Source organism: Diadema antillarum, unplaced genomic scaffold (genome assembly GCF_040938485.1).
Source record: "Diadema antillarum isolate AM-2024a unplaced genomic scaffold, OU_Dant_1.0 seq00002031_RagTag, whole genome shotgun sequence".
Lineage (NCBI taxonomy): Eukaryota > Metazoa > Echinodermata > Echinoidea > Diadematoida > Diadematidae > Diadema > Diadema antillarum.
Genome location: NW_027272684.1, coordinates 118937 through 136311, shown reverse-complemented (window position 1 = coordinate 136311; position 17375 = coordinate 118937). Strand labels below are relative to the sequence as shown.

General features: G+C 39.6%; 1 protein-coding gene across 2 annotated transcripts in view; it reads left to right on the top strand.

Moving 5' to 3' along the window:
• The first annotated feature begins 3133 nt into the window (after positions 1-3133).
• Positions 3134-17375, top strand: part of LOC139713680 (tyrosine-protein phosphatase non-receptor type 1-like) — a 92017-nt gene continuing 77775 nt past the window's right edge. For both annotated transcript variants that reach the window (XM_071625384.1, XM_071625383.1), the window contains exon 1: positions 3134-3324. In XM_071625384.1, the coding sequence (XP_071481485.1) occupies positions 3235-3324 (90 nt within the window). In that variant the 5' untranslated portion in view covers positions 3134-3234. The remainder of the gene's footprint in view (positions 3325-17375) is intronic.

Here is a 17375-nt window from a genome sequence, read left to right as displayed (position 1 = left end):
GACAACAAACAAACAAACAAACAAACGTTATGAAAAGTGAGCTAAACAGGTTGTACGTAGTTATCACACCTATCGATCTATCAAGGGCCATGGAAGGGACATGGCGGTGGGGACGACTGCACCCCCTCCTCCGATTGTTGTTGTGAAAGTGTTGGGGGGGGGGGGGGAAGCGAAGGAAGCATGGAACCTTAGTCCAACCATTTCATTACTACGATCACTATACTCATCCCCACCCCACATACACACATCAAAGGAAACAAAAATGACCAAAAAAAAAAAAAGAAAGTTCAAACGATCAACAACCAGACCAGTTGTTATTCTTACACAACCAAGTAACGAAAACATAACAATGATACCGCATGTAATGATGCGCGGACCAATGATGCATACCCAATGATGACATGCAATGATATTCGTCTGTCTGCAAGAGGACTCCTGCAACTACCGACACAACAACGAATTTTGCATGCAATGCATAGGGAATATTGATTTGTGGGTAATATATACAAATATATTTAGCCTTGATAGTTTCTGGTGAAAAGTATAAGCACAGCTGAATCCAAAATAGAAAAATAGAATGTACTATTTACTGAGGAGCGCAGCCTCGAAGTGAATGCCATACTTTAAGTTTAACCAGAAACTCGAAATTAGGTAAAGTACCCTATATAGGCCTATTTGTTTGTTTGTTAGTTTGTTCGTTTGTTTGTTTGATTGGTTTTATTTCTGCATTTTCATCATTTCGATTCAAAATAACATCATGAATAATATTTTTTAAACATTTTCAATACAAAATAGCATTATCAATAATATTTGTCAACATTGCGGACGAAAGAAAATACAGTGCAAACATAACTTACAAATCTATTATCAACGATGATAAACGACGCCTAATAAAAGGGAATGTTTATAAGGTGAAAATGCATCAGACCACATATCGTAAGCGTGTACTTGAATTGATAGTGGCCTGAGGAAGTGGTCTTAGATTCGAAATTCAAAATGTTATCAAAAGGGGAAATGCGAGGCGAGAAGGTCGATGTTGTGAGGGATACAGTGACCGTGTGAAGTAGGGCGTGATGTCAGAATTGCTATGTGATGTCACAATTGCTTTGTATTGTCACAATTGTTTTGTCAGAAATTGTTACGTTTCACAGTGACGGTACGAAGCAACGCGCGATGTCAGAATTGCTTTGTGATGTCACAATTGTTTTGTCAGAAATTGTTACATTTCAGAGTGACTGTCCGAAGCAGTGCGCAATGTCAGAATTGCTTTGTGATGTCACAATGATTTTGTCAGCAATTGTTACATTTCAGAGTGACGGTAAGAAGCAGTGCGCGCTTCGTGAGGTCACAATTCTTTTACTAGAAATTGTTACATTTCAAAGTGACAATACGAAGCAGTGCGCGATGTCAGAATTGTTGCTTTGTGATGTCACAATTGTACATTTCAAAGTGACGGTATACGAAGCAGTGCGCGATGTCAGAATTGTTGCTTTGTGATGTCACAATTGTTTTGTTAGAAATTGTTACATTTCAAAGTGACGATACGAAGCAGTGCGCGATGTCAGAATTGTTGCTTTGTGGTGTCACAATTGCTTCGTTAGAAATGGTTACATTTCAAAGTGACGGTACGAAATAGTGCGCGATGTCAGAATTGTTGCTTTGTGATGTCACAATTGTTTTGTTAGAAATTGTTACATTTCAAAGTGATGGTACGAAGCAGTGCGCGATGTCAGAATTGCTTTGTGCGGTCACAATTGCTCTGTGACATTTCACTAAACATCATTAGTTTAGTGAAATAAACCAGGGGCCGGGCCTAAATTGTTTTAACCAGAAACTTGAAATCAGGCAGAGTATATTTGTTGTATATTTTGGATCAAATATTTTAACAATATAAGGGGAAAGTGTCAGGCGAGGAGTCGTGTGGAGGATGCGATGTTGTGGAGGGATAATGCATTCACCGCATTCACATTCACAATAGAATGTAGAACAGGCCAACATTCTGTAGTAGTTGACGATGCATATAATCACTCACAGCTCTTTCAACCAATCTCAAGAGGATTGATAAAAAAATCGAGAATATAAGAACAAACATCACGTCCAAGGATGCTCACAATGGGCAGCAATAAAATTCGGGATCTCCTTATCAATATATACCCATTCACCGTAGGATAGAGCTGTTCTACATACAGACGTCAGGCATGGTTTAAACATGGAACTTCATGTACTACACATGGACATTCATCATTTTGCTAATTAATGCATGCCTCTGTCTGTGTCAAAAGTGTCACAAAAACATTTTAAACATTCTTCCCTGCTTTGATCTCATGATCTCCGCCGCCGGCAAGCCAGAGCTACAAAACACAACGCAGCTTTGAAAATTATAAAACAAATATTCAGAAGAAAATTGGGACTTTGTTCAACAACATTTTATGTATACATAAACCTGCTACAATTTTGTAAATATATACAAAATAATACTATGTACATGTTTCCACGGAGGGTTTGTTTAGCCTATAGTATGTGAATGTTTTGTGAAATGAATTGAAGAAGGTTTAATAACGGGTTTTGACGCTGGTCAACGAAGGGCGCCGGGCTCTGTCACTAGTTCATGTGCAGCGCCCCCACGCACTGCGGCACCACCAGCCATGCGCACGCAAGTCGCGAGCACTCGCGCGAGCAAGCAGTTTGGCCTTTCGCGTGTACAACACTGAGTTCAGTGGTGTACAGATACACACACTCCCACACACACACATACACACGCATCTACCATCGCATCCCTGCCTCTCCACACACATCAATTACTCAACACACACAACACACACACACGTTTGTGTAATAGGCCATCAAGCTCCGTTGGCTTGATATGCGCACATGTGGACTTTTCATCGCACGGAGTTCAATTCAGTGCATGGTCCCACTACACACACACACGTCCACACACAGAGGCACTATAGCGGTATTCCAGGAAATCGGCGATCTTGAAAATCGTTTCGCCGTAATAATGAGGTTCGAAGTGCGATTGAAAAGCCATGTCGTCTGTATCATGACGAACACACACTGAAGAGAATTACTGTAGTGCTGCTGCTCGAGGTCTGCCAGCCGTGTCTTCGCACCGACAGCCCTCTCTTACCCTTGCGCTTTGCAGCGCCAGTGAAATAAATAAACGGTAGTGTCTTTGGATTATCGTAGCCATCACAATCGCGAAGAAACTACACTGTTGTTCATTTTATCTCTATGACAGACAAAGGACAATACAAGATGCAGAGTCTCGAAGATGAATTCGAAGAGTACGAAGAGAGAAAAATGTGGCCGACGTTGTTCTGGGTAAGACGCCGATCGATCTGTGCATTGCGTGTAAATCTCCAACCGTGTGTTCGTTGGTTTGGGTGGTTTTGAACCGGAGACGAGGTACACTCGACTCTATGAACGTTATACATTGAGTGGAAACCGGCTGCATTTATGCCCAACGTGTCATGTGTGGCCGCGAAGAGTGTCCGTGCAGGTGTACGTACTCGTTGCGAGTGTAGGTTGTACTGGTCGCCCCGGTATGGTAGTGATGGCGATTCATGGGCAAAGAGAGGGAGGTGATAGAACCCTCCTGATGATGCTGTTACTGTGGTGTTAGACATCAACTCACAATACATATAATTGTACATGAGTAGTACTAGTATTCACATAGAACCTCTACAGTTAGATTTATACAGTGTTGCTATTGTCAAATAAAGGTCTAATTGATTTACTGTTGTAAATTTAGATGAACTATCACGACTATGGGCAGATGGGTATTCATGGAGGTTTTATTTTTGTGAATTTGGCAAGTCAGTAGATATTTGCAAAATCATTGACCATGCCAAAATAGATTACATCCCATAACACAAGTGCAATGTAATGATATGTCATTAGCATCTCAAATATATGGAAACTGCTAATTTTGCTCATTTCATTGCTGTGGTACGTGATCACAAATCTATATAACCACCCAAAAAGTGATTTTACAAGTTCTGATTACGTGCTCACATTGGCAAAACATTATTGTAAAGTTTAACTTCAAGAAGTCTTCATAGAAGTTTGCTTGTCTGTCCACACTGGCAGCCAAGCATCTTGAAGTTTCAATTCTTGAAGTTTGGGTCACTGACACTGATTATGCTGATAGGATAGCACATGTGCAACATAATACAACGTAGGAGGAAGTGTACACAGTCTGACAGCTAATGATTGTGACGTAATGATGCACTCACATACATCCCGATGAGTGTGTGCTTCGGAGGCACTGCCCGCAAACAGGTGGTGGCCCTGTCACATGACAAACCTTATGAAGCTTCAGTTACAAGTGCTCAGACTGCACGAACTTCAAGCAGATTGGCAGGGTTAGAGAAATTTCCCTATAAGAGTGGAAAGTTTTTCAATTTCTGAGTTTTCAGGAAGTTTGTGGTGACACTGGCTAAACTTTGAGAACTTAAATTTTGCAGTCTTAAACTACACAATTTTTTCTAGTGTGACCATGGTTACATCGTATCTTTGTACATGTAGAACTTGTTTGTGCGAAGAGCAATGTGAATGATGGGTACATGATGGAAATGTTTCTCCTTTTGTGAAATTCTTTTATACAAAGTGAAAACCTGACTTAAATGGCTTTGGCCTGAAGAGTGCAGAGGCATTGTGTGTTTTCAGGCTGTCTGCCCACAGATTTGGAAGTCGCAGATCTTGTTTTGCAGGCATAATTAAACACCATGTATGCTCCATGACATATATACAGTAATCAGATTTTGAACAAATTCTGTTAAGGTTGAAGCAGGGTGCTACATAAGCACTTGCCCGATTGCCTGGGGCAAGTGAAAATCAAATTCGTGCAAGTGTTTTTGAACAATGAGAACAAATGCTTGCCCGAATTGGGCAAGCAAAAAAGTTTTGAAGACACCGTTTTTTCACTTATTCCCCCAACAAACCCACAAAGTCAACCATACAGAAGCCCAACGATAATGGCTGTTTAGTGATGCAACACATCATTTCAGCAACTTCCCAACATTTACATGAAGAAGCCCCAATACATTTCAATGGCAACACTTGATCAGACCAAGTTTGTTGTGCTGTTTATTCAAGTGATAGTGTTTTATCAAGCCCTTGACTTACACACGATTTTCTATATTATTTCCTTATATTTTGGACTTTCTTTTCGGGCAAGTAAAATTATTATTCGGGCAAGTGTTTCACAGCAAATTTGAAAATCTGCTTTCCCGACCGGGCAAGTGGTAAAATAAAGTTATGTAGCACCCTGTTAAAGGTGGCCTAACATCTGTTTGAAATGACATTTTGAGCTTTAACTTCACAATTAAGAATGTTCAGTTACATGGTATATTATTTGTTAGAAAGGGTAGGAACAAATGGACTTTAAATCTATTGTATCTGAATAATCAAAGATCAAGGTCTAAGACTGCTGCACTTTTGCCCTCACACCCACATTAATGTTATTTTTAGCCATTACTTCAAAGTACAATGTACATGTATATTGGGTGTTAAAGCCCAAACAAAGTTCTGGTACGCCTGCAAAAGTTGTCAAATTTTGCTCCAAAATGTGAATGTATGCCTAGGAAATGTGCGGAATAACGCTGTAACAAGATATTCGATGGGTAACGCCGAAAATGGGAAATATTAACCAAAAACGTTCAGTCTCAGAACTTACCCGAATGGGGTCAGGCTAGACTTGGACTTGGGGATAACTCAGCCTCGCTTTGCTGGTTTGCTTGACGGCGGGATGAGTTGTATTGGTTGTCCCTCTGGATTGTACAGTGTTGTACTATGCATATGGGAGCAGCCTGTATAAACTGCATTGTAGCGTTCTGGCTACTCGCAGTAATGGTCTGAGTTGTTACAACGCGCGCATCAAAAACCTCTTTGGCGCGCATGCAAAATTGGTGTGCGCCTCTCAAGCACCTCTAAAAATAATCAAAGACGCTTGATAAACAACAACAAAAACTTCAAAGACCGTGCGTCTCAGCAACTGAGGCGATGTGCTGTACTAGTAGGCTTGAGGACCGCGCGCTGTCCATTTGTTTTGTACAGGATTAGCACGCACTTTCCTGTCTGCTCAGTAAGGCCTCGTTTGGTACCCGTAATATTATAGAGTACTGATGAACATGGCGATCATGAACTGTGTGTAAATTGTCTGAAATAGGGTCGAGTTTTCCCTGAGACCGAGTTAGTCTGGAGCCTTCTGGAATAAAAGTCGGTCTACCTACTTTTATTATTTTTCTCAAAATACTCCAAAACGACTCATCATTCCGGCAAACCGCGTCAGCCAGGTAAGTTTCTTTGTAGACTCTTCCGATATTCCGATATTAGTATTAAGTAGACAAGAGGTCATAAAATTAATCAAATTTTGATAAAATCTGCACTGTTGTGCTTGTAAAACTTCAGTCTATTTCTGTAGACTTTTAACTAGCTTGAAGTTCCTGTGTAATCAAGTGTTGTAAATCATGAGGCTTTCTACAACAAAGTCTACAGCATTGCCCCCAATGGTAGACAGTGCCTTTAATTTTGTGAATTTCACAGGAGTCAAGATTTGTGAAACTGAAATTGGCACAAGAATTCTTGTCTACACCATATGTGTTGAATGCTGGGTACGATCAGGGAGGTGGGAAAAGAACCTCCCTGATACAATTTGTGAAAATTTCATGCCGTGAAAATTGCCGCCAGCTCCGATTGGTGAAAATTTCATGCCATGGAAATTTCTTGCTTTGCACTACTTAGTGTTTCAAAGTGGGCAGTTCATGATCGCAAAATTGGCTTTTTCTCAAACCCGAAAAAAATAGCATTGAAAAGTCCCCCTATGCTAATGGCATTTTGGATCAGTGTTTCAAATGCTGATGCTGCCTGCAGTATAAGTTGCAAATTGAGCATAAATGCACACTTAGCAAGGTGTTCAAGAAAGCTGACCCATTTAAACACAGAAAGGGTTAATCGAAGTGGGGGGGGGGGGGGGATACAGATTTGCTGGTTGTGCAGGTAAGGAAATATCATTGGTCGTTATGATGCCGCTGTGAAAGCCTTGAATACTGGGCTAGATTTCATTGCTTCTGGTGAAAAGGCCATCCTCTTTCTAGGAATATCAGACTTATTGTACGGAGCATTCATATTCTTCCCACTACAAAGGTACACATATCCTAAGAATATTGCTTTGAATAGATAAGAATAATGATCTTCTGTCTGATATTTTTTTTTTTTTTTTTTTTTGGGGGGGGGAGGGTGAAAGGGGATGGAGAGAAGTCCTTTTTCAACTAGGGTAAGGAGTAATAACTTTATGCAATGCAGACTTTTGACTATTTCAATGAGATTGATCTAGGTGGTGCACTCAACAGTTGTCGTTGGTACCGTAGTGTAATATGTTCATACTGGTCAAAGGGGCCCAGTGTTTTGTTCATAAAGTTACTGTATGTACGCATTGAAATGCTTGCTGTCTCTCCATTTCAAGGCTGCTGAGTGTTTTAAGTGATTCAAACAGTGAATTCAAGTATAGACCTGCCTTTATCAGACTGGAGTTAATAGACTTAAGAAACACTTTTATTTTTGGGAAATTAGCCTGATGTCAAATTAACCTCCAATTTGTGCAATGAAGGCACAATATAGCATAATATTTTTTTTATTTGGAAAATTGTCCTCAAATCTTTGTCTCGGTCATGAAATTGCACGCTGTTCGGGTTGTGTCTCCATCAGCCCAAAATTCCTTCATCCTGGCATACTGGGGAAACCACTTTTAAACCGTGGGCTGAGCTGAGCTGAAACTTCAGCTCCGCCAGATGGCTGAGGAAAGTTCACGTAAAATACTTGAAGCTAATCACTGTGCACTTACACACACACACAGTGTATTTTGTAAACAACATTTAGCGAATTCAAGGATCACGTGTATCATGCATGCTGGCTGTTTTGTCCTTGTTTGTTCATGTCATAAGTCACTGTGCATTTGCGTGTAAGTTGAAGATTCTTGCAGACTTTGTATTTACAACACGTTTTAATTCTGTGAATTATTAATTACATAAGATGTCTCACTGGACAGAAGAACAAACTTGTAGCATTATCGATATCCCTGTGGAGAGAAGATGCTGTATTTGAGTAAATCGTGAGTACGAGAACGCAGGGAAAAAAGATATCATGAAAGTCTGTGCTACAAGCTTGCAACATATGGCGTGACAAAGACGGCCCAACAAGTCAGAGTAAGATAAAGGATTTGAAAGCTCAGTGGGCGGAAATATCCACTTTTGAACAGTATGCTAAGCAGAGTAGTGATGCAAAGTATGCATGCATCAAATTTCGAGCTAATTTTTCCAAGTGGGTTGTTTCGAACTGAAGAAGAAGCACATTCGCAATATCGGGCTTTTTTCCCAAACTGTAAAATATCTCGCTAGTTTTAACTTTGTGCTGATGAGGACACGCCTTCTATGAACAGATACAGATGGGCATACTGTAAGTCGAAACTATGCTTCTGGAGCGCTCTTCAGCCGATATTGTGTAAAAGTGGGGTACTAGACATGGACATGTGATAATGTGGCATCTGCCAAGGACAATACTTAAAATATGCATATTGTGTACAACTGGGAAGGGGGGGGGGGGGGGGTAGGGCACACTTAAATGTTGGTCTGTCAGTTTGTTTGTCTGCCTGTTTGTGTACAAGATACCTTGGGAATGGATGAAATAATGTCATGAAATTTGCAGGGTGTGTTCATAGTGAGGAATGCTAGAAACAATTACATTTTGGGTCATGAGGTCAATGGTCTTAGGGGTCACAACTTTAGAACAAAAAAATAAGCTTAATCTACCAATAACTCTAGAACAGAAGATTTGATTTTTACCAAACTTGCAGGGTGTGTTTATTATGAGGTAAGAAAGAAACTGTTTAATTTGGGGCCGTGAGGTCAAAGTTCATAAAAAAGGTTTCATGAAGGATATTTATGAAATAGTTTGATTTCCCATTAACTCAAGAATGGATGATCAGATTTTCACCAAACTTGCATTGTGTGTTAATAATAATGTAAGAAAGATACAATTTAATTTGGCAGTCACAGGTCAAAGACCAGAAGGCCTGGAGATAAGAGGACATAAAATAAGCTCAGAGACTCCAACTCTCCCGTTTTCGACGGGAGATCTCCCGCCGAAAACCAATTTTTGCAAAATCTCCCATTCTCCCACTTGAGATTTAATTTCTCCCGCCCTGGCTCTTTGTCTCCCGTTGGAAAGGATTTCTTACTTGTTTCTATCATATGTTGAAAAAATAAGCCTTAGATAGCACCAGAGAGCATCTAGAACCCTAGGAACTTCGCGCTTCACACACATCAAGTTGGAGTTTCCCGTTTGCTAGGGGTTTCAGGCGGGAGAATCTCCAGATCAGAAGGTGCTTCGGGTTGGAGTCTCTGTAAGCTATGCTTGTATTGAGGAGACTGGTACAAAATGACAATATTTAAATCATGGCTGCTTGGCAGAGGTCTGCTCTCTCAGAGTGCTCATACTCCAGGTTCAAATTTGTTTTCAGTTCCTTGTATTATTCATCCACACCATCATCTCGCCCATTCAATGAGAATGTAAAATTGTTACATATTTTGATATTCAAACCAGTGTTTTATTTCAAACCAGTGTTGTATACTGATGAAATGCAAGTGTGTAATGCAGTTGAAAGGCTATACTATGCACTAATGTAAGAAGCTGTTAATGTACACTGTATGTGTGCCCTTAGTGTGTACAATCCAATATTATCAGGTTTGGTCATATTTGTCATGCATACAGTACATACTGATATGAAAGAGAAACTAGTGGATGTCTTGAATGCCAGTACATGTGCAGCAATGCACAGTCCCAAGATGTGTTGCTTTATCCTGGGTATAGAATCAGTATTGAGTTCAACTGAGAACAAGATGCAATAAACTACATTATAACTTGTAACAGGTTTTGCAATACCACCTTGGCTGTACAAATGTATGTAAATTGTACCTGTTGGAGATGCATTCTCACAGTTGTAGCAAAAATTGGAAAAGCAAAATCTGAATATAAGGAGTCTGATCTTTAAGTTTTCTCATGGAAATCTCTGCAAAAAAAAATACAAACATTAATTCATGATTCATAGTATGATACAAATTTCTAGCTACATGTATCATGTGTATCACTGTTACATACATTGTACTGTTGATGTCATAGTGGCAGTGTCTTAAGTCACTGAGTAGCATTGATGTAATTTACAGCATTTGACCTTGATATCATCAGCTGCTTGAGTACTAGTATCCTAAGCATTGGGTCTATTCAGACATGTCAACTAGATCCATTTCCCTGTTATAGCAGGAGACATGCTTTCGTGCCTTTGAAGGAAGAATGTCCTCTTTGAATGTGTTGATTACTGTCAAACATGATATATTTGCGACATGAAATTTTCGCGAATTGGAGGCGACTGCCTCTTTCGCGGCATTAAATTTTTGCGAATTGCCACTGGCATTCAATGCGTACAGTATAGACAGTGTAGACAAGAACTCTTGTGTGCATTTTGATTTCGCGAATCTTCGCGCTCACAAAATTCGCGAAATTTGCGAAATTTAAATGCATGTGAACATTCCTCATTTTACTGTAAGTATCTGTAGTAAATCAAATGAAACATACTTGATGAAATACTGGTATACCTTTTTGTTGCAATGGACATTCTGTATAGGGAGGCCTACATTGTACAGCTGTATACATATAGTGGGAGCTAAAAAAATCATTTTTTAGTGAAGATATGTGTAGATTTTTTTACCTCTGCCAAGGGGGGTGGCTACAAGTGTATGTTTTTGTTACTGTTTGTTTGTTAGTTAGTTAGTTTGTCCATGTGCAAAATAACAAAAAAATTAGTGAACGGATTTGGATGAAACTTACAGGAAAGTTTGAGAATGATACAAGTACAGTGTAACAGATGATTAAATTTTGGTAGTTATCCGATAATTTTTTTTGAATTTATGAAAGATATTTGATATTTTGGCAGGTAGGGTCAATGAACTTGGGAGTTCAGGCTGCGCGTATTTGAGGTTTGCATGCGCGCACTAAAGTGCATGCTCTAGTTTCTGCTAGGGCGAGGCGCACCATGCTGCTGAGGGTTTATGATGTAACAAAGGCTTCTATATTGGGAAATCGAGCGACTTTAAAGGTATAATTTACCATTTGCAGATGAAACAAAATCCAGCATTAGTGCTTTAAAATAGTTCTAAAATGTGAGTTTGGCATACAATTTTATAGAAACAACCAATGTAAGAATTTGAATCCGTATAATTATTGATAAATGTACAAAACGTGAACAATATTATAACAAAAATGTTTCCAGAATAAACCATCTACAGTTATGGTTTAATAATAAAAATAGTGATATCTCCTTATGTTTTAGGCTTTATTGCAAAAATGTTATATGGTAGGGTGTTTTGTGATACAACTGACCTACACATCTGCATCAAAAGTGATATCTTGAACATTTTTTAAATCACTGCTCCCAAAGGTAAACAGGACCTTTAAGCACATAAGTACAACTGTATGTATGGATGGAAATCACTGATATCTCTATTGAAGAACAAGATAAGTGGTGGAAATAAGCTGCTTGCTTGGCGGAGGTCTGCGCTCTTAGAGTGCTTCTCTAGTTTTAATCTTTGATCTGCTTCCTCTACAAATGGTGGAAAGACACACAATGCTGTGTGAATCAAATTGGCAACATACATGTATCATTTATTTGTACTTTCTCCTACCTGCAGTAGACGTACATTAAGTTCTGAAGTTTCTTGCACTGCAAGTGACAAGATTAATTGTGTTTACTGTGTTGTTGCTGTTGTTTATGCACTCCAATTAGAAAACTGAAAGAACAGTAGTGACCTAAACCGAGGTATCATTAGCCTGAAGAAAGCACATTATATATACGTGTATACTACTGTCCAACCTGCCTTAGCGGCCACTGTGAAAAATCCCCCCCGAGAGAGGCCCTGTTAAAGATTGTGTACATATACACAATCGGTCACCTGTCTAACGCGGCCAGTGGCCACAAATTTTGTTTCCCGCAGTAGATTTTAACCTGCCTATAGCGGCCACAGGTACATTGTAGCAGCTGAGCTGATAATCTAGCGTTTTTCTGCTTTGAAGCGTGCCAGACTTTCTGGACAACGTTCAGTGATTGCCACCTCTGCATTCACCACTTATTCAGGCATGCTAATGCACTAGTGTTGAGCTTTCTTCTCAACTGTACACATGCTACTGTGCTACAATTTAATAAACACCGTCATTGTTCAATGCATGAAACGCACATGTGCGTACAGTGTACGTATACATGTACACATACAGCTGTACATGTACATGTGAGAACTTATACAATGATGTACACGTGTATGTACAAGTAGGCAATGCACACAAAAGTTGGGTAGCCTGTCTACAGCGGCCGCTTGTCTATAATAGCTACTTGTCTATAACAGCCATTCTTGTTGTTCTCCCTTGGGTGGTCGCTATAGACAGGTTTGACTATTTATGTACATATATTTTTTTTAATGACTGTCACAGGAGGCAATAATGCAACATTTTCTTGATTTCCAATAAAAGCTTTTTTAATAGTGAACCATACATACCTTATGTTTAGTTAACATGCCACAGAGAATCAAGCCTGGTTCTGTCTTATTCAGTCAGTTACATTTACTTATGTCCAGTAAATTGTACTTGACAACCAAAATGCTCATTGGAATGTAGTGTTTTGTCGAGTCCACCGGAGGTATGGGGAGACTAAGGGATTGCCCGCGGCGTCTGTCCGTCCGTCGTCCATCCGTCCCTCGGTCCGTCCGTCCGTCGTCTGTCCGTAACGCTACAAAAACTTCAATAACTCTTTACTCTTGGGCTTCAATTGCAGCCAAACTTTCAAGGGAAGAGGGGTTAGGCCAAAAAAAAAAAATTGTTGCATTGGCGTAACATGAGATTTTCAAATAGGGTCGGTCGGGCGGATTTTTTTTTTTTTTTTTTTTTTTTTTGCTACCTGCATTTTACGTGTAAAACTCGTGCTCAGCTCAGTAAACAGTTACAACTGCTGCACCGAATGTGCTGTGTTCATCTATTCTACAAATCATTTATGAGGCCGATATTACTGGAATTATACCCCTTCACAGAATTTAAAGATGTTGAAATCCCTATCCTGAATGTTTTCACTTCATATTTTACTATTTTGACTTAGATAAGATAGATGCAAATTGACCCATATGTACGATCTTTTCATCGCACACGGCGATCTCTATTACAGTCCCACATATACAGATTCGTGTAAGTTCTCCACACACAAGAAACCTATGGCAAAACTGTGGCACAATACATCGCAGTCTGAATGCTACGTATACACTGAATAAATCTTGTTAGAGTACGTGTCCGTGTTGGAAACAGATGACGTACTGATCAAGGAAGGCTTATGCGAGGCGCTAGATCTCTCCCTCGTACATCCGATATCCCCAGAGCCGTTTCCACTTCCGGGTTTATGCGATCGCGATCGCAATCAACAAGATATTTGATATCGATAGCAAAAAAAATAAGTAATAAAAAAACATGGGGTCGGCGGAATTTTTAGGGTCGGGCCGGATTACGCCAATGCAACAATTTTTTTTTTTTTGGCCTTATACAAAGTTTCACATTTTAGCATATATGAAGGTCACCTCAAGGTCAAAGCTCACAGGCAGGCGGTCAACACAACTTTTAAAGCCCAATGTTAAGTTTTTATGGCGCGTTTCTATTATGGGTCATAACTTTTGATCCATAACTCCATTTGTGACTAAACTTGGATGGTAGATGTCCCTTGGGGAGTGGATGATCACGACAAGGTCAAAGGTCACGGGCAGGGGTCAATGAACTTTTAGAGCCCAATGTTATGTTTTTATGGCGCGTTTCTATGATGGGTCATAACTTTTGATCCATAACTCCATTTGTGACTAAACTTGGATGGTAGATGTCCCTTGGGGAGTGGATGATCATTACAAGGTCAAAGGTCACAAGCAGGGGTCAACAAACTTTTAGAGCCCAATGTTAAGTTTTTTATGGCGCGTTTCTATTATGGGTCATAACTTTTGATCCATACAACAATTGTAGGTCTGTTTGTGACCAAACTTGGATGGTAGATGTCCCTTGGGGAGTGGATGATCACCACAAGGTCAAAGGTCAGAGGCAGGGGTCAACGAACTTTAAGGGGCCTAATGTTAAAGGGGAAGGCTAGTAAGCGATCAGTGGGAATCAGTGGGAATGCTGAGGGATGATTGTTCCAATCCTTGTGGGATTTTATCTAAGAAGTACATTATATATCTACTGTTGTGTGAAAATTATTTGCTTCAGAACGGTCTCATATTCAAGTAATGTGCAGATTAATGCCCCGTCACTGACCAGGGACACTTACCTGGAAACATTAAACTGCACATTACTTGGATATGAGACCATTCTGAAGCAAATAATTTTCACACAAGAATAGATATATAGTGTACTCTTAAATGAATCCCACAAGGATTGGAACAATCATCCTCCAGCATTCCCGCTGATTCCCACTGATCAGTGTACTAGCCATCCCCTTTAAGTTTTTATGGCACGTTTCTTTTTTGCCATAAATTTTTTACCTTTTTTATATCTCTTTTTTATCTGTTATATCTCTTCTTTTTTAATCTGTTATATCCCATTCGCGTACAATTTCTTGTTACGCGAATGGGCGAGACACATCATGGCAATTGCCTTGTTCTTTCTTTCTTGTGGTTTAATTGTTACACTGATCACACTTCTGAAGTCACAACCTGTGCAATCTATTTCAAGAACATCAGCATGCAAAGTACAAGTGTAGAACACTTGTCTTGTCTGAAAGTGCAGAGTGATAACTACATCCATCAAAGATTGCAAGTTTTTCTTTGCATTTTTTCAGTTTTCGTACTGCATTCATCAAGGTGTATTACATATGTACGTAAAGAAGGTACGTTATGGATGAAAGAGCAATGAATACGAAGAAATGTGTCAATATCTAGAATGGGCCACGTCTGCATAAAGAGTTAGCGCGGCAAGTCAACGGTTGGGTACATAAATCACAAGCGAAACCGAGCATTATTGTAAAGTGTGTGGGGGGGGCGGGGGGGGGGGTTTTGGAGGGGCTTGGAATTGTGTTTGACTTCCAGGAAAACCCAGGCTTCAGACAAGGCAATTTGTTTATGTATGTTGTGTGTGAGACTGAAAGTAGAGCTCTGAATTGCTCAGGATCTGGAAGTGACTGTTCATGTTTAGAGGCCGTAGATTCCTGTGTCTTGTGCCTTCTGCCTAGAGTATTTTGTTAATAACAGGATGGTGCCTTGCGAGCGTAAAGGCAGATTATGGCGAGTGAGCTCTTAATGCTCGCTGCTTCCAAGAAAGTGAGTCTCTGGGCCATATTTTAGTCATGTGGGTCGGTACATTAAGCTTTCAGAACGCCTTCTGAAAGATACATAGATTTGAGAGGGGGCTTCTGATTTTTGAGGATATGTCAAAGATTTTCTGTGGCAAGTATCCTTTTATGCTTTGTGATTCTGATATTTGTGGCTGTCGTTTTTTTTTCAATATTTTTCCTTTCCGTCTTTTCGAACTTGTAGAACACAAGATCCTGGTGTGAAGACTGAAAATACACTAGTAGTTACACTCTTGTAGCCTTGCAAACACATGCTACAAACTAATAATTTTTCTTGTCCACAAGGTAGTATCAATTTTGCACCTATTCTTAGTTTACAAAATTTCATCAATATTTCCCATGATGTTTCAATAGGAACACATGTAGGTATGTTCGTGATGCATACAGGTAAAATGTATGTTTACCTTGTTTATTATAGGCCTACATATATTTTTTTATATAGGCCTACTGTATGAGGAGAAAGATGAAAAGGTATTCCATAGCTCCAGGTATTTGTTGTCGAACATGTCACATTCAGTGTCAAAACTACAATTTCTGCTGTGATGGTCAGTCAAAAAAAGGGTTCGAAAAGGTACAAAAGATGTACATAACATACATACATGTAGGATTCTACACCCCCTCAGCCCAAGCAAAAGAGAAAAAATGGAAGCATATATGCAAGCTGACATGAAGAACACTACTAAAATTTCTTTTGATAGCAGTGTCTCATACACTAGAGCGTAGTTTGGATGTCTTTTAGCACGAAGCAGTGTGGATGTGATTGTCATTCATATGAGGTTTGGAATAAACAACTTCCTGCACCAGGGCTGTTCTACATGTATGATGTGTCTACCGTACAGCAGGTATATCTATTACAAGTGTTCTTTTTTTTTTTTTGGGGGGGGGGGGAAGGGGATAAGGGTTCCATGTGGTTTGGAGTACTCACACGTGGCATATACAGTGTACATGTACACTAATGTTACAGTGGACACCCCCCCCCCCCCTTTATGTAAGTAGATCTCTTTCTGTCTGTTTCTTCATATACAGTGCAGTACATGTACGCCCATGTTGTATTGTTACCAATATCATACAATTTGTCAATGAAACAAGTAGCATTGACCATTTTGCCACAGTCTATATACAGTACGTGTACATGTAGGTCTTTTCATAGATTTCCTTTTCTACTCTCTGAGATCTACATGTTATATTGCAAGACACAGGTTTGTATGCTTTGTGCAGAAATTCGCTGCAGCAAGAATTCTACCTTGGCAGATGACATTGGTAAAAAACCAAAGAGACACTGACTCCTCACACAGAATAGGACATTCAACAAATTTTAGATTTTTTTTTTTTTAAAGATTTCGGTCTGTCTGAAACATCTCAGTCACCTGATGTCATACACATGCTATTTCATATTCTTTGTATACATGTGAGAGTAAAATGATTTTCTTGAATATAAATGAAGAATTGAACTTCCCTGGTATTAAACAATGCATAGTAGCATTAAGTACCCTGAATACACTGTATACTGTAGGCATGCAAATTTTGTAGTAAAATGATTAAGAATCTTTTTGTTTTCTTATCAGAAATTCAAAGTAAGTGTAATTACATGCACAATGCAAGTCACAAGCTTGCATCATAAACTGTAACTGTCCCACTCAGGTAATTGAGTCGGCTAAATATTATGAAGTATTCATTGAGTGATGTGTCAGATAACTCGCCGACTCGTATATGGTCAGAACTTTCATGGTTATCAGATTCCCTCCAAACTGTGATGCTGTATATTGTGTTTGTATTGGCTTGTCCCTGAAATAAGATTTTTCCTTGGCATACATTGCCCTGTAAGACATGGAGGACTTAGTTCTAGTGATAATGGTAATTGTGATGTGTGCTTTGGGCAAAGTGCAAACTGATATGGGAGGGGGGGGGGGGGACATCTTTGGCCATATATAACCAAAAAAAAAAAAAAACAACAACAACA